This window comes from Orbicella faveolata, unplaced genomic scaffold, assembly GCF_042242905.1.
Source record: "Orbicella faveolata isolate gen_17 unplaced genomic scaffold, um_ofav_v1 contig_12, whole genome shotgun sequence".
Taxonomy (NCBI): Eukaryota; Metazoa; Cnidaria; class Anthozoa; order Scleractinia; family Merulinidae; genus Orbicella; species Orbicella faveolata.
The window spans coordinates 14,127,217-14,149,375 of NW_028301539.1; the positions used below are offsets into that span (position 1 = coordinate 14,127,217).

Consider the following 22,159-nt stretch of genomic DNA (forward strand, 5'->3'; position numbering starts at 1 on the left):
CTTGAATGCGATTAAACCCATGACCTCTGTGATACTGGTGGAATGCTCTATCGACTGAGCTATCAAGACAACTGGGAGCTGGTCACGTTGTTAAATCATAATATATCCATAGATGGTGTAAAGTGTTACTTCGAAGTTGAAATCAAACACGACTTCAAATCAAAATAAAACTTGCCACTTCTAACCAATGTGGCTGAAAATTTATACCAGAGTGTAAAACTGCATAGATAATAGCATGATATGTTTTTTTCTGCATTACCTTGCATATTTTGGCCAGTTTTTGAGTGCAATGGCTAAATGTGGTAGGGAATCAACCAAAATGCATACTTTTTGTCAGATTGACGCCTTTAAGGCTAGAATTGCACCTTGATGTTTCTTTTTGAAAATGTATTATTTTATGGCAATGGCAGTGGAGATTACTTGAGTAGATCAAGGAAATCAGTGATTCAAATGGGTATTCAAAATTGATTGCTGAGTGTAAAGAACAAAATAGGGAAAGTATGTTGCCTAATTAACAGTAGGTTGTTAGTAAGCACAAGGAGCAGGCCTTATTGAAGGGTTTTGGAAGGGTTACCCGTCAGCCATTGAAAAGGAAAATAAGTATTAATACTTTACTATCAACTGTCAATAGCCATCCACAATAAGCTGTTAAACGCCAAATGCCTGAATTTGTTCACTGTCAACCGTCGAAAAAACAATATTTTTAACTTTTACCATAAATCCTCGAATTAGCGCCCCCACTCAAATAAGCGCCCCTTCGAATAAGCGCCCCTCCTATCGGCCAAAATTTAAAATAAGTGCCCCCCCTCGAATAAGCACCCCCCCTCCTCTCCCCCATTTTGTGGACAAATAATGAGACACTAAAGGATGTATAGTTTTCGTTGTGTAGTATTAGATTTGTGCATTGTTTCAGTTTGTGAACACGTTAAGAGTGCCCGCCTGTCAAAATCAGACAAATTCTTAATTTCACGGCAGGGGTCAAAAATTCGATTTCGTTCATATTCTTATGGTAGATAGGCTAAGGCATGACAAAAACTACCGGAAATTTTTTTTTGTCAAAAGATCCTTTTATTTCAAAGAAATATGCAAATTACTAAATTCTGTTAAAATCGTCATTTGACGCACCATTTTATTAATAAGCAAGTTTGAGAGCCTCGCATGCAAAACCACATCATTCTTCCGTCTTTAAAACACTCAAATATTTTTGTGCAATGTTTAAATGTGTACTGGGTTGATTTTAGGGAATGTAGCGTTGTCTTTTGGGGTGCAAAATAATTTAATTTCGAAGACAAGTATTTCATTCACTTAAAAGTACTTCGTAAATATAATTAATTTTCACCATGTGCGAAACCTTCAAATGAATTAAGCTTCTGGTGGTTGATTCGCAGAAGTATAGTCTACAGATTCCTGTAAAAATTTCTTTGGGCAAATGATTGTGAGCGACGTGAGAGCTTTTCAAAGTACGTCAAAAATGCAAATATTTGACCATCCATCGTCAAATTTCAATTTACGGGTTAGACGTATATTTTAGCATGCGCCGCATGACTTGACCTATAATAAGTTGAAACAGACACAGATCTGGTAATTTCGATAATGTTCTAACCTTATTTGTTGTAAAAGGCAGGTCTGAAGCCGATTTGACGTGTTTCTGGTCGATCTCTCACCATTCGTCGTACATAAAGCAGAAGTTTGCTTCTGTTTACACAAGGTTAACATCCGATGTAAATCGCCTACTGTCAACCTATTATTGATCGAATACCATGAATCTGTGACCATCTTTCTGCGCATATGAACATCACTGCATCTAAGTCAAAAACGGCTGAGTCATTTGTAGATAGCTGCTTGCTTTGCACTGCGCCAAAATATTACATTTGATCGATTGCTGACCATTGCTCATAAGCGTGTCAGCACAGCACAATCTTACAGCCGTTATTTGTTCGTCACGCAATGCTGTCACGGCATATGCTGCACATTTTGATCTACTTTGCATAGAGCAGTCTCAGGATAAGTGAAACAATTTAATCATTGCTCATCTGTTTGTTCATATATATAATAATATGTGTATATTTAAATAAATGTATTCTATCGTGTACGTGGCCTTGGTCCAAATCATGTTTGTTGTACGTTCTGATGTTTCAGACAACAGCTGATAAAGCTAGTGGCTGTACTCACTAGAATTTTAAAAATATCACCATAAACAAATTATAGATCAATGAAGCAAGAACTAGCTGAAATAAAAATAGGAAATCACAATGTGTCTAATCCGTGAGAAAAACAGACTAAATTTAATTAGTAATTACGTGAGTAAATAGCCCTGGCCATGCTATTTTATTTGGCGTATTTTGTTTGCTTAGTGGCGAGGCATTGGTATGTTTGTAACAGAAGATAGAGGACTGTTGTCAATACAGTCCAAAATTATTGTCAGTAAAATATTGTAAATAAAACCTCCGAGGCCACCATTTGGTCATTCCGATAAGGGTTTCATTATTGTCTTTACCCCTGTTAAGCGGCCACCTAACATTTAAAAACTTTGTTTTGGAAAGGACGATAGCAAATAAGAGTCTGAAATTGAAGGTGCATGACGAGTGATAATTCAAACACACGTGTATCATGATTGTCTTGAACTGACTCCATGCTCACCGAGAAATTTATAACCCGATAGTGAAAAATTAAATATTCAAGGTACACCAACCTCTATTTAAGCGGCTAGCCCCATTAAGCGGTCTCCACCCATTTTACCGAGGGTAGCCCACTGTATTACATGTAAACCAAAAATAATTGCACAGCGCGAAAAGACCTAGGTATGAGTTTAGCATTACAGTATTTCGCAGGGCATATAGGTAGCGGTGGTCGAGTAAAAGATAACAACAGAGGCAATGGTAAACTATTCATTCTTTTCATTTCTTAATTTAATCTCTTCCTACTCAACACGATTGTGTGCTCCCAGTGGTTCCAAGCCTTACGGAGCCAGTTAGGATTAGTATTAGGATAGAAATTGTCCTACCCCTACCCCCTAAAATGGGATGACAGCATTGTGTGATGAACAAGGAACCGCTGCAAGCAAGGATTCAAACCATGATGATCTAACATAATATTTTGGTGTAGTGCAAAGCAAGCAACTATCTACAAATGACTTAGCAGTTTTTGACTTAGATGCAGTGGTGATCATATGTGTCGAAAGAGGGTCACAGATTCATGGTATTCAACCATTAAATAAGTTGACAGTTGGCGATGTACATCGGACGTTATGTAAACAAAAGCAAACTTCTGCTTTATGTGCAAAGAATGGTGAGAGAAACACGTCAAATCGGCTTTGGGCCTGCCTTTTACAGCAAATGAGGTTAGAAAATTTGGAAATTATCAGCTCTGTGTGTATTTCAACTTAACATAGGTCAAGTCATGTGGCACATGCTAAAATATATGTCTAACCCGTAAATTGAAATTTGACGAGGGAATGGTCAAATATTTGCATTTTTAATGTACTTTGAAAAGCTCTCACGTCGCTCACAATCATTCGCCCAAAGAAATTTTTACAGGAATCTGTAGACTATACTTCTGCGATTCAACCACCAGAAGCTTAATCCATTTGAAGGTTTCACACATAGTGAAAATTAATTATATTCACGAAGTACTTTTAAGTGAATGAAATACTTGTATTCGAAATTTAATTATTTTGCACCCAAAAAGACAATGCTACATTCCCTAAAATCAACCCAGTACACATTTAAACATTGCACAAAAATATTTGAGTGTTTCTAAGACGGAAGAATGATGTGGTTTTGCATGCGAAGCTCTCAAACTTGCTTAATAAAATGGTGCGTCAAATGACGATTTTAACGGAATTTGGTAATTTGCATATTTCTTTGAAATAAAAGGATATTTTGCCAAAAAAACTATCCAGTAGTTTTTGTCATGCCCCAGCCTATCTACCATGAAAACACGAGCGAAATTGAATTTTCGACCCTTGCCGAGTTATTTTCCATTTTTACGGACAGGGACTCTTAAGTTTAGAAACAAATTACAAGTACTAACGGTGCTGCAATTTAAAGTTTAAGATCAGCTTTTTGTGTTGATAAGCAGCTTGTGCTGTTGTTTACGCGCAGATGATGTATTAAAAAAATGATCATGCCAGGCCACGATTTGGGAAAAATTAAATAACCGCCCCTCTTCGATTAAGCACCCTCGTCTTCTCCTAAATTTGAAATAAGCACCCCAGGCACTAATTCGAGGATTTACGGTAACCATCACTGAAGGTACCTCATTGAGACCCTCTTATACACAAAAAATATCACAGAGAAAATAAATTGACTATTCATTCAATTGAAGTTAGTTGACACTCACTGTCAAATGATGCTGAGGTATTGTGCCAAATTTCTATTAACGTGGTTGTAAGCTACATATTTTACAAATTAAACAACATTTGTAAGCTGACTTATATACTTGGTGTAGCATACATGAAGACATACAAGACGGTCAATCGAGTAGGGAAAACAGCAACAACAATAATATGTTCATCTGGAATCTCTATATTTTAACGCAGGGAGTATATCTGAAGAAATTTAAGAGGGCACTCCCTAGGGATTTGTACCTTAGCTTGTGTTTTATCCCAAACAAATAACAAGTGTCATACCAAAGTTGTTTAGGACATTTCAGAAATCCTACACACATATTATTTTACATGTGTTTGATAATTTTACAACCGTACAATGTAATTTTACTTACTTCAATGGTTGTACTCTTTTTTAGAAAAACCCTACAACTGTCCTAAACTTCATAGTCTTTCCTGTTTTTTTTTTTTTTTTTTTGGTATTGTAGTTTAATGACTGTACCCTTAAACGAGTTTGAAAATGACTGTAAACTGTTTTAAGACTATTATCAATGATATTTTGAGGATCGTACTACACTTAATAGATTTCCTGGTTTTTTTTCCGTTTTGTTTTCATAATCTTTTGACCATACGCAGTAAACTTTAAACGATTTGTAAATGACCGTGCACTGCTTTAAAACTATAATCGTATATATGACCGTACACTTTAAGTAATGATCCACATAGGAACTGTAGCATTTTCTATTGTTCTGCAACAATACGCTTTCCCCACATTGAAACTGTTGTGTTTTCATACGGAGAATTTATCAACCAATGAAAAGTAGGTTTATGAAAGACAAAGAATAAAAGCTTCCAATTTAGACTCAGAAGAGGTTTAGTTGAAAGGAAGATCGTTGATCAATTACGCATTAATATATATACAGCTACCTGAAGTTTTGCTAGAGTTTGTTGATTGAGCCAATCAGAAGTATGATACAGCAATAGCAAAGTTGCGTAAAAGTTAGCACCTTTCTGCATTCCTTGCCGCATGGTACTGGACCGTTACTTAAAGGGTTTGAAATTGACTGTACACCGTTTTTCGACCACTGTGATTTTTTCATGGCCACGCTACACTTCATATCCCTCCTGTTTCTTGTGTTTGCTTTGGTTTCATAATTCTACAACTGTACAGTTTACGCCTTGAATGACTTGTAAATAACCGTACACAGTTTTTAAACAATGTTCTCTGTTTCTAGCTTGAAAGAGTCCATCCTTTTGTCGCACTTGTAATTTTAAGACCGTCCACAGTTCAAATGTGGTCACTTGAAAGCAAGCATGACCTTTCAACTTCTCTATTTGTTGGCCCCCTTTTCGAACATGTATTTCACTTTGTTGTAGTAGGGCTCAAAGTCACCGTCTTTTCTGTTAAGGATTTCCTTCAGGCCGTTATTGGAGTGGAATAACGACTTCAGCTCTTCTTTGTTTTCTTAGTTTTCATCTGGCTTATTCCATTTCGCTTTTGGTTGGTAGTTAGTGGCAGCAGACACACATTCCACTTCAGTTACGCTGTTAAACCATGCTTCTGTTCTGCTCGACGATGGTTCAGGTTCCTTTGATGGTAATACTATGTTCTGATTTTACCAGGTAGGCCACTTTGTCGTAGGCTCTCTCGACCATCTTAGAATCATCTGCAAATTCGCTTAAATCCCGGCATGTGTTCGGCCATGATTTTTCTCACAATGCCGAACGTGATTTGGGCCTGAGAAATTATTTGGCTGGAAAACAGCATTTCAATGACTTCTACTTGGCTACTAGAGAGTCCTTCGTCATGAATAATTGGCTCTGATTCTTCCTCATGGTACTCATGGTCCTCCTAGTCAAGCTTTGCTGAATTTGTCGACTTGGTGTCTGATTTTGTAGTTACTGACGTATCCAAGCCAAGGGACTTTTTCAGTAGTTGGTGACCTCAGGCACACTTCTTTTTGATATGGCCTACATTGTAATAGCGATCTGTCGTTTCCTCTTTATGAGCCATGTGTTCGTGAATGGCCCACTTTTCGACAACGTTCATATAATAAGTTGCTGATGCATTGTTGCATTGGGATTTAAAATCCCACCTTGTTGACTTTCTGACCTGTATTTCTCCCTTCCTGGCAACAGTAAATTGGCTTGGTTACTTGAAATACCCTGAAAAAGAGGGCTATTTTGATGGCGTGACAGTGAAAGCCAGCAATAAGAGTCCGGTAACTTTGATTTTGTAATGAAAATATCAACCTTACCACTTTAAAGAAATAGCTCAGGTGGCCACCAAGGGTTATATGAGACTGGAAGAACATTCTTAATTGTTTTATCAAATGCTCGTAGTCGATCACACACTAAATATTTAACCTTTGATGTACTTTGCGCGGTGATTACTGAGAGAACCTGCTGAAAGTTTAAAGGCGAAAAAAAAATAGAAAACGACTAAAACACAATCTTAAAAGTACATAATGCTATTGTTCGATCACTAATCTACGCACATAACATGAAAACCAAGAATTACCGTTGAAACTGTGAAATCCTACACCATTTTACTCCATCAACAATTATGGTGCCATCAAAAGGGCGGGAAATCAACCACCTGGCGGGACATCAACCACGCGGCGTGATATCAACCACACAACAAGGCAGGAAATCAACCAACGGCGGGGCATCAGCCATAAACGGGGCAGGAAATCAACCGCAATGTATCAGGACAACATTGTGCCATGCGAGATAAAAGTACTACAACTAGATTCTAACCATAAGCAGAATCCCTGTACTACATGTTCTGTACATAATAAATTAAAGCACATAAATGCATACCAGGAGTAATGCAATTTGAATCAAATCTCTCTTCTTTTGGTAGAACTTGGCCTTTTTCTAAAGCTTTACGAATGTTGTCCTCTGCCTCCTTTGCAGATCTGTTGGAAATTGCAAACAAGAGAGTAATAATTATTGACTAAATCAATTCTAATAACAGTAATATGACTGTGTCATAATGAAGGTGATAATATCTAATGATAATTATCAGAGCTTGCATACAGTGCAAGGCTCTACCCAGGATGTTTTACAACATTCAAAATTGCATAGAAAGTTTTGTAGATATACCCAGCCCGTTTTATGAAGCTTGAATAAGCTTAAAAGTTTGCATAAACGCTGCACCTCTACGCTTTCATCACCAATGACTTTGTACTTCTTCTCTTGCGTGTACATATAAAACGGTAGCATGCTACCACCGTTACCAACAGTTTTTGGTCTGTTGTAGTTTTTATTCAACCATACACCTGAACTCATTCATTGGCAATCGTTTCTACATAATGAACTCTATGGCTCTACGTTCACACATATCTAGATAATGAACTCTACGACTCTATGGCTCCATGGCTCTATGGCTCCACGGCTTTACCGCTCTACGGGTCTACCACGAACCATGGTAACATGCCACCATTTTATATGTACACTCAGGAGAAGAAGTACAAAGTGATTGGTGATAAAAGCGTAGAGGTGTAGCGCTCTACAAAAACTTCTACGGCAATATGAGGTTCATAAAACGGGCACCACTTGTTTGTAGAGGTATGTAAACACATGTATATGCATGTACGATTAATACATATGGTTACATCTACTATGTTGAACATGGGTGGATTTGTAAGGAGACGGCATGGTGACTTAATCAAGAGCTCCTGGTGATGTACATGTAAATTAATGTGGCTGTGTCTGTTGTCATCTACATTTTACATTGTTGCCTCTTGTAGCTGTATGATGTAGTCACCCCATGTACACTGTATCAAGAATTTTGGAAATGCACTTGTCCTCAACTTTAATGAAAACTTGGTTCATAAAAGGAGGATATCTGCACTTTCTTGAGCATGATAATCTCCATGCCTCTAGTTACAATTTTAACTGTAAAAATACATCAGACTATCAATTAATTGCAATGTTAACGCTGCAATAGCAATGGATCAATAGAAAAATTCAAACATCAATAACAATCACGATAGTGTAGCGAACTATTAATAAATTTGATAGTTCCTATACTTCTAACATTCTAACTCCTTTGGAAAATAAAGACACCTTTTTCACCCATAGTTGATTCTAGTGACACAATCTCAGATAGTGCAGAGGGTAATTTACGGCTGTGATACAGTAGTCACATAGGTCCTCACCCATGCCGTTCACTCCCTTGGTAGTCAACTAATATGAGCGGAATATGGGCAGACAAAAACTTGATTGATAAGACATAATCTTAGCAGTGTGTATGTTTCATGCTTGTGTTTTCTTTCAAGGCCCAAAATAGCTTACAATTACCGTTTGTCAAGACGGTTTTAAAGTCATTGCTGCAAATATGAGAATTGAACTTTCAAGCCAACGTATGTAACTTGAGACTTTTGTTTTCCTCGCCAATGTGTGCAACAAGGTACCTTTGTTTCCATGAAAATAATTATAAGAAAGATGTGTATTTTTTTACTCACTGTTGGAAAAATGGAAAATAAAAGTGAAATATCTGCTGAAAAGTTGAAGAGGAATGATTTTGTTTTATTCAAAACGCAGATTTTCATTTCACCAATAAACAAGAACTAATCTAATTATCAAATAGTATCATTAAATGGAAGATCAAAAACTGTGGTATCATTAAATGGAAGATCAAAAACAATGGGCGTGAAAACTTAGGAATTACACGCTAAAGGATATTTTGTTAACAAAAACAATGGATGAAGTTTTTATTTGATTCAAAATGTTATAAAAAGTGTAGTAAGTGTAATAAGTGTAGCCAAGAGTAATTTTGAGTCAAAATGCCCGGTGTTAAACACGCACGTCAGAGTTTCACTTTTGAGTATAAGCTCAGAGTTTTCGCTCATGCAGATGAAATTGGAAGCCGAGCAGCAGCAAGAGAATTTGAAATCGACGCATCTATGATCCGCTACTGGCGGAGGAAGTTTATCAATCTTCGGCGTTAAATGCACGGCCATGAGGGCTTATCGTCACTCCAACTTTGTGAGTTCAGGAATTTCTTTTGTTTTTGGGTGCAGGTTATCTGCCAGTGCAGGTAATCTGTTGAAATTTTTTTCTTATTATTGCGAAAAATGACCAATGCGAGTAATCTACCAAGCGGGTAAACGGCCGGAAATTATGGTAACTTTGTGCTTTCACAGGTCTATGTGTCAGGCGTAGCTTGCTTTATATTGTAAACTGTGTACATCAAAGGCTCACACTTTAATCAGAACTTCATCTGTATTACAAACTGTACCCTTTAACAGTCCCAATGTCTTTGTCGTAACTTCATCTACATACAAGCTGTATACTTATACATGCATGGCTCTACAATTATGTATATGACTGTGTAGCTCAAGCTGAAATAAAAGTTAACTAAAAAAGCCAATAAATTATTTGTCTGGATTTACTGGGCATAATGATTTACTTTTCCATCTCACAAGTTGCATTAAATGCAGGGTACAAGTATTTTGGAAACCAGTATTTTGGGATGGGCATACATGAATGCTAATGGTTTAATTTACCAGATTGTTCAACAAATTGACCTAATGAAATTGCGACTTTCATGTACTTTTATTCCTGCAACTCATTCATTGCTCACATAATTTACTGTCTTTTTGAAATGGCATGGGTATAACTTTTGTGTTTGTGTACATGCAGTCTGATTAATTTTGTCTTGCACCCACAAAGAATAGCCCTTGCCATCCAAAACTTCAGACATAAAAGTGCATGTCTTGCACCCGTATTTTGGCTTCGAAACAAATACACCTTTTGCTGTTCATTTACAGAATATATCCATTCATTTGAGTCCAAATTTGTTTCATTATGGTCAACATAATCTCATTAACACCAATATGACCTTCATTTGCACGTAAGGAACGTTCAAGAATAACACTTGCATATGTATTAACATTCAAAATCATCAAAAGATAAACAATACCTTCCTTTGACATTCATTGGCTGTAAATGTATTTTCATTTTAGTCAAAATAAAATTCGTTGTCACAAAACGACAATCATTTACACTTTTGGACATTCCTTTTTCAACAAAAGACTTTCAATAACGGAATTTGCATGAGCACTCACAATCAATTGCATTATTATACAACCATATCCGTGAAAGTGACAATCTTTAGTACATTGAGACAGACATTACTGTGTTTTCACCTAACGTTAAGAGAAAACAATAGCTCATTAGTGTAATTCAGAGATAAACGGAGAGATATCGCGCCCAATTTTCCCCAAAAATTTGATTATAGAACTAGGGACCGTATGTACCTTTTTTAAATCGTATTTTCACAATCCTTCCCCTGCAGATATAAATTCAGCCTCTTACGAATCTTTTGCGCACAACTCAGAGGACACACTACTGTATACATGTGATAAAATGACAGTTAGATTTCCCCAAATGCCATGAAGAAATAGAATCCCATTTGAACACAGCGAAAGGATAATCAGGGCCTAAATGTGGACAATGGTATCATTTCATGCAAACATATTTGCCACAATGCCTCAATAGTGAGGCAATTGAGGGATAGATCATTCAGCAAATTTGATATTCTCTCTTCCAAAAATAAATGTTATTATGGCTGTAATGTTTGTCTCACCGCACTTAAGATTGTCATCTACTTTATAATTGTGTACTGTTGTGTGTGAAAAATTGGATATTGAGAATTTGATCATAGTGGCACTTTAAGGTGGCTAGAAAGGGTAATCATTTACGGCGTTGTGCACCCAAGTGTTATGTTTTGAATGCTGTTTTTGCATTTGCTTTCACACCCAGTACTCTCAAACTTATTACATGTAATGAGCAATGATTAAATAGTGTTGAACTATCATCTCTGTTAAAATTTTGGGTATTAGCCTGGAATTATAAATACCCAAACAAATGTGTTTTTTACTGTTTTTATGGCTTAATCTGTGATTTTCCTGAATTTCTTTCAGTGAAATCCCCCAAAATTTTTACAGCACATCGCTTCCAGTGGAATACAAATTTTAAACACAAAAAACGTAGGGTTTGAAGAGGCAGTTTTTTCGATTTTTTTCAAATTTATGTCTTTTATCGCTGCAAAAAACCTGATCTTATAGATTTCCCTGAAAAACGAGCTCCGACTAAGTAAAATATTTACTACCAATTTGCCAAATTTCACGGAATTTCACCAAAGGAAACGCAAGAAAATTCACTGTCAGTTTTGCTTTTTGTGATGATGTTGACGTCACAAAAAATCCAAAAACACTGACGTTTTCCTTCAAGTGCACGCAGATAACTTGAGCTTTCATCCTCAGCGCGCAAGCAACCATAAAACTATAGGGAGCCACCCTGAGCAGCAAATTATATGACTGTAGAGGACAAAAATGGTAACATATTACAAGGGGAAAGCCATAGCAGAAAGACTACAAAAAAGGAAAAAGCAAATTGAGAAAGCAGTAACATTATTTATATTACCGAAAACGTCTTCCTCTTTGTTGATTCATTTTTGCTCTGGGAGCCACGCCATCAACAGCCATAAAGAACACTTTCTTTGGTTTAATGATCCGAAACAGCACCTACATGTAAACAGTTCAATAAACATTAACAAACCTGCTCAGTTAACAGTGGTTTCAATGACAACTTACATGTAACCAAAGAAAAGAAAAATTTGTCTGTTTCACCAAAGATCAACGGGGATTTAGTCGCTGATGAGGGCTTCATTTTTGCAGTAGAAACATACAGCTTCTTTTTCATGTTAATTACTTAGCACATTCACATTTGACATTTAACTTATTCTTGTTCATTTAATTTCTAACTGAGAGCAAATAAAGTCATTGTTATTGTTGCTGTTGTTCAAACGTGTCTTAAACTCATGAGTGTAATGTGAATAAATAAACTACTACTACCACTACTGCTACTACTGCTACTGCTGCTACTGCTGCTACTGCTGCTACTGCTGCTACTACTACTACATAACTTCACGCACTATGGAAAAGCTAAGACAACACAATAATTTTTGTGTGCTAAGTCTGATTGGAGTCCTTTCAATAAGCAGACTTAAATGAAACACTAAGAGTCATTGACTGGAAATATCAAGAATGGCTGGCCAGGTTTGAAAAATCAAAAATCCTGAAACTTTGCCTAAAGTACACTTTTAGAGAACTACTTTTGAAAATATTATTCTGAATTTCTTAAAATTTAAAGTCATCGAGAAATTTGCAAAAAACGAAAATACAGCATTTTGCCTAATTAAATATGCAAAAAAATCTGGAAAATTGACAAAGTTCTCAGTACTCGCATTGAAACAATTTACAAAACTAGAACACCGGATAAACTTAGCATAAGAGCTTTACTTTTCTTCTATCTAACCATAGAAAGTTTTAAATTCTTCAAGCATTTTGAAGGATTCCGTTGACCGTCGAAGAATTTCCTTTTCAAGCCCCCTTGAAAATGGCAAAAGTTGCATAGTTTTGCAGGCTTAAAACGCATCTTGGCATGTCCAATATGGAACTAAAACAAGTGAAGAAGCTAGTCATAAAAGGGGATAAGTGACGATTTTGGTTGCTTTTCTTTTTTCTTGCTCCAAATTAGCTGAATTTTTGCATGTGGTCTTCAATGTAATAGAAAAACGTGGTTCTGTATTTTTGTCGCTGGTTTTTGCTTTGTTTTCGAGTTAAAACGTAGGCAAAAAGCTTGGCTTTTCCTAGCCATGTCTTTAGGAGTTTATTTGTTGAACAGCAAACAGGCAGACTGTTTATAGTGTATGAAGTCAAAACCAAATCCCACAGCATATAGAGCGGAAATCTGGGAACGGATTGTTTACACCGGTTATTGTGACGTGAACACAACACGTGAATCGATCGAGCGTCAAACAAAATGCCATCAAACAAAAAAGAGATGTGCCGCATTAGAGCTCTGTCAACTAATATCTTAAGCATTGTTTTAAAGCACCTTGTATGCCTGCCTGGTGGTTGAGAGGCATCATAAAGCCTCGATAAACCCATAAGTCATCAGCATGTTTTAAAGAATCAAAACGTGTTCTGAAACTTCGAAGGCAGCTGATATACCGTAATCATGTTATCGGCGTTCAAAGTCAGATCGAGCCAGGTAGCAAAGTCCAAGAGCAGTTCTTGTCCAAGAAAAATACCCTCTGGTGAGTTGTGGCCCATTTGCCAAGTGTTGCTAGCGTCAAAGTTTGAAAAGCGAGAACTGGTTTTAGACTTATAAAATTTGTCTTGTATTGACCGCCATGTTTTCCCGCGCACGAGGTGTAAAGACCCTTCCCGGCATGCATTGCGATTACGTTCTGCGGACGTTTCTCAAACTGGTAACTAGATTTAAACATAATAATGGCCAGCAAGTGGTGATCAATTGTAACAGATCTGTGATCCAGTTTGCGTTGATTTTATTTCAAATCGGCATGATTTATAGTGTTTTGAGCTTCTGAGATCAGGGGACATGCAGATGTATGGAGACCCATACGTTGCGCAGAAGGGTTAATCTGTTAATCTGTCAGCCCTATTTATAGAGTGTTTTCACGTGGAGTCGTCAAATTCTTAAATCCAAAACTAAACAGCCACCAAAGTTGTTATCCTCATCAGGCATAAGAGGTACCAGCACATTTTGAACTTGGAAGTTATGGCAGTGCGTGACAAAGCTACAATTGCGTTTGTCGAAAACTATGTTTTATCTCGTGATTTTTTAGCCATTTAAGACGTTGCCATATTTGGAATAGTGCTTATTGAAATGTTTATTTGTTTCATTTTATTTTTATTTACACCTTTTTTTGACCTGAAATCAACATTTTTGAGCTTATACGTTGCGTGAAATTACCATTTTCAGGAGCCCATCATGTGCTCCTACCATTTTGCTGTTTTCTAAGTGAAACCAAGATCCTTGCCGTCACGCGTTAACGTCAAATCAACATTTTAACCTATTTAGACTTGAAATCAACATCATTGAGCTTATGAGCTGCGTGAAATTACCATTTTGCTGTTTTCTAAGTGAAATTAACATCTTTGCCATCACGCGTTTACGGGAAATCAACATTTTAACCTATTTAGACTTGAAATCAACATCATTGAGCTTATGCGCTGCGTGAAATTGACATTTTGCTGGTTTCTAAGTGAAACCAACATCCTTGCCGTCACGCGTTAATGTCAAATCAACATTTTAACCTATTTAGACCTGAAATCAACATCATTGAGCTTATGCACTGCATAAAATTGACATTTTGCTGGTTTCTAAGTGAAACCAACATCCTTGCCGTCACACGTTAACGTGAAATCAACATTTAAACCTTTTTTGACCTAAAATCAACATTTTTGAGCTTATACGTTACGCAGAATTGACATTTTGCTGGTTTCTAAGAGAAATCAACCTCCTTGCCGTCATGCGTTAACGTGAAATCAACATTTTAACCTATTTAGACCTGAAATCAACATCATTAAGCTTATGTGTTGCGTGAAATTGACATTTTGCTGGTTTCTAAGTGAAATCAACCTCGTTGCCGTCACGCGTTAACGTGAAATCAACATTTAAACCTTTTTTGACCTAAAATTAACATTTTTGAGCTTATACGTTGCGTGAAATTGACATTTTGCTGCTTTCTAAGTGAGATCAAAGTCCCTGCGGTCACGGTGGGCTGATCCTTTGTTATGATAAACCGAGGCGAGACTTCGACTTATAACAAAGGCTTGGCTTGGTTATTATAACAAAGGATCGGCTCTGTTTATCATAACAAAGGCCCGGCTTCGTTTATTTGCAGCCTCAGCGGGAAAAGGGCGTTAGGTATTTTAATCAAAAGTGAACTTTGTCGAAAACGTTCCAAATTTCGCATAGAGTTTTGTTTAGGTATGTTTAGCAATGTCCCATAGTTTTTCCGCTAAACTTTGCTTCGTTTTCAGGATATTGTGTATGCCACTCGGTTTTCCTAGCGGCGTCGTTATAAAACGAAGCAAAAACCAGCGGCAAAAATACAGGAACATGTTTTTCTATTACATTGAAGACCACATGCAAAAATTCAGCTAATTTGGAGCAAGAAAAAAGAAAAGCAACCAAAATCGTCACTTATCCCCTTTTATGACTAGCTTCTTCAAGTATTGTGCAAAAGTGTGTCGTTTCTACTATAATAGTATGGAAAAACATTTCTGGGCAATTAATGTTCACACAGGTAAAATGCAAAGGTTCGCGGCAGTCTCTTCTCAAATTTGCATAATACGGTAAAAGCCTGCAAATAACAGTCGGTCATCGGACAATTGTCCAGTAAATTTGAGGTTTTGACAGGCAAAAGCTTAGCCTAGTCGGACAATCTGACCGGGCATTTCTGCTAAAGTGAAAAATAGTTTCACTGGAAATTTGTGGCCGAATATGGGACAAGTTATTTTGTTATACTGCCACACAATACTACGCAAAAAAGCTTTGTTATTGGTTTTGCTTTTATTCCAATTCTAAGAATTTTATCACGCACAGTGCGTCATCTCAAATGTTATGTCGAATTGTAAACACATCACATCAGCACCACTATTCTTACATGTTAGTTTACACATTTTGCGGTGGCATTGTGAAAGATCGTGAAGCCCCACTTCGTCTGAATTAAGTTCATCTGAAAAACTACTAAAAACTGAGGTCTTATGTCATTACTCGTTGTTTGTTACCACCAAGTGTTGTGGAATTAATTTTCAGTCGTAACACATTGACCCGATTAAAATATTATGGAAACTGAATACACGGCCCAAATACTCACGTTTCGTTTATCTGAATGCAATCACTTTCAAAAACTTTAAAACCTCTAAAATGTAACCAAATATTTTTCTAGTCGGTATTTTCAAAAATCAGTTTAACTTTTAACTCTTTATAGTTTTTTTTAAGTCTGTCAGTGTTTTTGTGAAAAGCATGAATGTACAAATTAGTCACACTTTTTAGTCACAAACACCTCCAATTCCACATTTTAAATAATTACGCAAATTTCTTATTCAACTGACCCCGAAAACTTTCAGAGGAAACTTGCTTTCAGAAAAAGTCGAAGAATTCATCTCAGCCAATTTTCAAGTCTCAGAATGTTATTGTGAGGTTTTATACTGACAAGATGTCCATGCGGGAGATTGTTTCATCGCTTTTCCCGTTTTCCTTAGACGTCGTGGGAAACTTGTTATGTTGGAAACGTTTGTGTGACTAGGGGTATAAATGTTTGTAAATTTGTCTCATTAATACATCAATCACAGATGCAACTGTTCCTGCCTTGTGGAAGGTCGCACGTGTAACCCCTCTGAAAAAAGCTGAAGACAAACTTTTGGTTGAAAACTATAGGCCTATTTCTGTATTGCCGGTTCTACGTAAAGTTTTGGAGAGAGTGATACACACACAAATGAGTGCTTATCTAGATCACCTGGGCTGGTTATACAAACATCAGTATGGATTTAGGCCTGGGCGTAGTACGGCACAAGCAGTGGGTCAACTGAACAACTCTGTGCTTGATGCCATGGATGGAGGAAAAGTTGCTGGTATGCTATTTCTCGATATATCCAAGGCATTCGACTCTATAAATCACAAGATACTCCTGGGAAAGCTTGAACACATAGGACTAGCAGCAAGGAGTCTGAGATGGTTTAAATCGTATCTTGCAAACAGACGGCAATGTGTGTGTATAAACGGGGAGGTATCAGAGACTCGCCCCATTGACCTGGGTGTGCCACAAGGAAGTATTCTAGGCCCGCTTCTATTTAATGTTTACATTAACAGCTTGTCAGCTGCTGTAACGAAGAGTGAACTCCACCTGGTACACCAACAACAAATTAACGCTTAATGTGAAGAAGACTAAATTGATGCTTTCGGGTAGCAAGACAATGTTGCCTCCGTTTAATGACTTTCAGTTTTCTACTGATGAAGGGCAAATAAATTGTGTTTCATCTTTTAAGTATCTAGGCATATTATTGGATGAGAAATGGAAGTGGAAGATGCACGTCAATAGCCTCTTACAAAAATTAGGACATCGCCTGTCAGTCTTCAATCAAATCTATCATATGCTGGATCAGAAAAGTCTCACATCATATTTTAATGGCCTTGTCCTACCACACCTAGATTATGCAGATATTGTCTGGGGTGACCAGCCTGGTTGTACAACACAGATGAAACAATTACAATCTTTTCAAAATCGCTTTTCAAAATAATACCAAACGTGATGTAAAGGTCCCCTTGCTGGTGCTAGTAGCGATTTTAGATTCAGTTGACTTTAAAGCTATTCGAATTTGCAACCAATATTTTGGCGAAGAGTCTACACTGAAATATCAAAATGTCTCAAATGCCTCTTTTTAATTTCTAACAACAACCAGACTGGCTTTTTGTCAGGTCAAAACTAGTCCTTGTCCTGACAAATGACCTGCCTATAGACAAAAATTATTTGCAGGCTTACGGTATTTTAATAGAACTCTATTGTTGAGCACTCTAGTCTCTTTTTGTTCCATTTATTGGCCATGCTTTGTGGGAAATATACAAAAAGAGAGTTAATCCATGTTGTTATTTCAACATCGTTTCATTATTTCACTCAAGATACATAAAACTATAGAAAAAGCCCAAGATATACGTTCAAAGTTACATAGATTAAACACACTACATGTATTGCGTGACTGGCATCACGTAATATATATTTTTAGTTAGCTCCAATTGGAATTCCTACATTATTGAGGTTTAGACACTGGCTTATAATAGAAACATATTGGGGTTAGTCTTTCCCATCTATACACCCTCGCTTAGTCTGCAAATATTCAAAACGAGAATGGTCTTTTAAAGTTTTTTTTTTTTTCATCTGAATGATCTGATGGATAACGAATTAATTAAATGTACTAATTGAAACGAAGAGGTTTTATAAACATGATCCAGCTAGACCAAGGAAGCAAGTTTTCTTGAAAAATAGTGTAAGACTGTTTGATGTCTATCCCATGATCTGACCTCACTTGGAATTCAGCCTAGTCTAAACATCGTGCTCCTGCCGTGCCGAACTCAGATAAATTTGTCCCAACACTGACAATGACAAGACAACGGCGGTGATTCCAAACGTCAAATTTAATCAGTCGCGTAGAAGATCAGAAGACGCTTGCTTTGCTGAAGGCCATTTTAAATGCCACAAATATTAGCAACGGCAGCTGTTGCAGCAGGCTATGAATTGGTTCAAAGCTGCCTCATTCGTTCGAAGCGAAGTCGTACTACTGCCGTGCGGAATGCCATTTGGCCTGCCATGCTATAAGTAGTCACGCCGAATTTAATTCACATTAAATTAAATTTTGAGAGGTTCTGTCGACTGGCGAAGAATTTAAGCCCCTATGGAAACAGCAAAAATTGCGTAAGTTACGGGCTTAAGACACGTTTTAGTTTGCCCAATATCGAGTTGAAATAAATACTTTGATCAACTTTTGGTCTTCTTCAATCAGTATTTGAAACAAAAAATCTGGGCAGTAAGAACGCATGCCAGCAAACACAAACTTTTTTTGAGGCTAGGTGAACGTATTTGTATAATTGACGAAAATTGAAAAGTCTCTTCATAGAATGACTACTTGATATATTTCTAAGTGTTTTTTTTGTCATTGTTGGTGTCTTCAATTACTTAGCCTTAATAGTTTCCAAAAAATTGACGGTTAAACTGACAACCGTTTACATAACGCATTATCCCCAGTCATGTTTTTCGGCTCAATCACCTAAAAGGTATCGCAAAAGCTCTCGCAGGGGACCTTTTGAGGATTAACCCCTAAAATGCACGACGATCACCCCCGTTATTTTTATATGTGAGTCTCTCCCCCCCCCCCCCCCGTGCTACCCGCCCAGGGGGATGAATAAAGTTTGCATGCCGTGTAGCATGACTTGGCTTCGGCGTGCTCTTACTGTGCTGAACTGAATTCATAGCCTGCTGCAACAGCTGTCGTTGCTAATATTTGTGACATTTAAAATGGCCTTCAGCAAGGCAAGAGTCTTCCGATCTTTTGCACGACTTATTAAATTTGACATTTGGACTCACCACTGTTGTCTTGTCATTGCCACTGCTGGGACAAATTTATCTGAGTTCAGTACGGCAGAAGCACGACGTTTGGATTAGGCCAAATTCCAACCGAGGTCAGATCGCGGGATAGATTTCAAACAGTCTCACTCTATTTTTCAAGAAAACTTGCTTCCTTGATGTAGCTGGATCACGCTCACAAAACCTCTTTGTTTCATTTAGTGCATCTAATTAATTTGTTTTCCATCAAGATCGAGACACGCTAAAATTTACTTTAAAAGACCAGTCTCCTTTCGAATATTTGCAGACTAATCAAGTGTGTATAAACGGGAAAGACAAACCCTGATATGTTTCTATTATAAGCACGAGTCTAAACCTCAATAATCAAGCAATTCCAATTGGAGCTAACTGAAAATATATATATTTCCCACAACGCATGGCCAATAAATGGAACAAAAACAGACTAGAGTGCTCAACAATAGAGTTCTATGAACATGCCGTATTACACAAATTTGAGAAGAGACTGCCGTGAACTTTTGCATTTTACCTGTGTAAACATTAATTACCCAGAAATTTTTTTTCCATACTATTATAGTAGAAACGACACACTTTTGCACAGTACTTGTTTTAGTTCCATATCGTACATACCAAGATGCGTTTTAAGCCTGTAAAACTATGCAATTTTTGCCGTTTTCAAGGGGGCTTGAGAAGGAAATTCTTCGACGGTCAATGGAATCCTTCAAAATGCTTGAAAAATTTAAAACTTCCTATTGTTAGACTGAAGAAAAGTAAAGCTCTTATGCTAAGTTTATCCGGTGTTCTAGTTTTGTAAATTGTTTCAATGCGGGTACCAAGAACTTTGTCAATTTTCCAGATATTTTTTGGATATTTAATTAGGCAAAATGCTGTATTTTCGTTTTTTGCAAATTTCTTGAAGACTTTTAAATTTTAAGAAAATCGGAATAATGTTTTCGAAAGTAGTTCTCTAAAAGCGTTCTTTAGGCAAAGTTTCAGGATTTTTGATTTTTCGAACCTGGCCAGCCATTCTTGATATTTCCAGTCAACGACTCCTAAGTCCTTTATTGGCATCACACATTATTTTTTTGCTTAGCAAACTTAGTGGCTGCTAAGTCCTACCAAACAGCCTAAAATAGTAAATGGTTTGAAGTATCAAAAGTACCAGTACATGTAGTTCGTATATATACGTAATCATCTGGATGAGGGTACATGTGAAAAGAACTGTTGATGGTGACGAATGTTTCAACAACCTAAGTAAAAGTCATCTTGACTTCCACCTCTACATCTGGACTCTGAAGATTACTTCCAACCAGGTTATCCAAACGTCAGTCACCAACAACAGTTCTTTTCTGAACTAACCTCACCAACAAGATTACACAAGACGAACTGAAGAGCCTAATATATGGTCGCCCACTGCACATGTTGAATAAATGAGAAACATTGGCCACCTTGCCAGCCGCTTGCCAACAACAAAAAATTCAACAAACTTTAAAAGCATAGGCAAAAATGTGGACACTTACTTCTATATAATGACATATATCAGCAAAAATATCTTCTTCGGTTTTTCTGAAGTGAGGATCATCGTCATTTGGATGAGAACATGGATGAATAATTCCATTCATGTCCAAGTACAAATTATCAAAGTCCGGAATCTGAAATTCAACGGAGATGAGACGAAATAAGAAAACAAAAGGTGGCCGACTTAAATAATTTGCAAAATCATTCTTAACCTTTAAACTAAGAGTTAAACTTAAGCCTTAAACGTAGCTTGGCCTGCGTTACCTGGTGCTCTTGAATGACTTCGCTCAAACATGGATATCGCTCACTAACCCAGCGATAAAACTTTGGAACTCCCATTGTTCTTTTGTCTAAAAAACAGTGAAACAACTAAAAATATCACGAAGCAAAAACTTTCAATCTATTTACAAAAATATTTTAAAGAACTTTTAGAGAGTATGAAAAGTGACGACATGCATCAAAGTCGCCATAAAGCTCGAGCCCGCGTTAATAGCTATCAAGCGGGGGAGCGGGGTTCAAGGGGTAGGCATGTTATGTATGGGGACAAATAATGTACCATATTTTACGTGACGCATGCGTAGCGAAGTCACCTACTCGCCTGCGGATATCAGGCTTAAACTGATGGAGAAGACGAGTGAGAGCGGGGAGAGGAAGCATCTTTTGAGTTCAACGAAAATAAATTTAGCATAAAGATGGAATTAAATATTATATGCTGCTATATACTATAAACTGCCGCCTACAAGCCCACCATTTAAAAGCACCCACCCGGTTATATGCCCATCTACTTGTAAACCAAAAAATATACCTACGGTTGTAACACTGTGTCGATCCCTCAGAAGCCTCGGAAGGGTCCAATCTCTCTTGAAGAATTACGTAACGTAAACCTTTCCAGCCCTTCTACACTCGGTTCATTGAGTTTTAGGCAATGAATCAGCAAATCCTTACTGCCATCCGTTGCGATGATCAATGCGCAGTGCTTGAATGAGTTGATACAATCAGTTCCTTGTCAATTTACCCCTATCCCTACCCCCACCGGTACCCCTAGCCCTACTTCTATCGTTACCCTACCCCTACTCTTACTCCCTACCCCTTTCCCTACCCCTAACCTTAGCCCTTCCCCTACCTCTTCCCCTACCCCTACCCCTACGCCTACCACTACACCTATCCCAAGCTGTACCCCTACCCCTAACCCTACGCCTAACCCTTAACCTACCCCTACCCCTGCTACTACCCCTATGTCTACCTTTACCCCTATCCTTATTCCTATACCTACCCCTTCCCCTACATGAATCCCTAGCCCTATCCTTACCCCTACCCCTACCCCTACCCCTACCCCTAGACCTACCCCT

At 37.5% G+C, this 22,159-nt stretch overlaps 1 protein-coding gene across 1 annotated transcript in view; it reads right to left on the reverse strand.

Annotated features, from left to right (window-relative positions):
* Positions 1–21,306, reverse strand: part of LOC110041816 (5'-3' exoribonuclease 1-like) — a 247,804-nt gene extending 226,498 nt beyond the window's left edge. The window contains exons 1-4 of the mRNA XM_089283773.1: positions 21,075–21,306; positions 20,813–20,944; positions 11,765–11,865; positions 7,151–7,248 (exon numbers count right to left, since the gene is read on the reverse strand). Of these exons, the coding sequence (XP_089139899.1) occupies positions 7,151–7,248; positions 11,765–11,865; positions 20,813–20,944; positions 21,075–21,149 (406 nt within the window). The 5' untranslated portion in view covers positions 21,150–21,306. The remainder of the gene's footprint in view (positions 1–7,150; positions 7,249–11,764; positions 11,866–20,812; positions 20,945–21,074) is intronic.
* Positions 21,307–22,159: the final 853 nt, after the last annotated feature.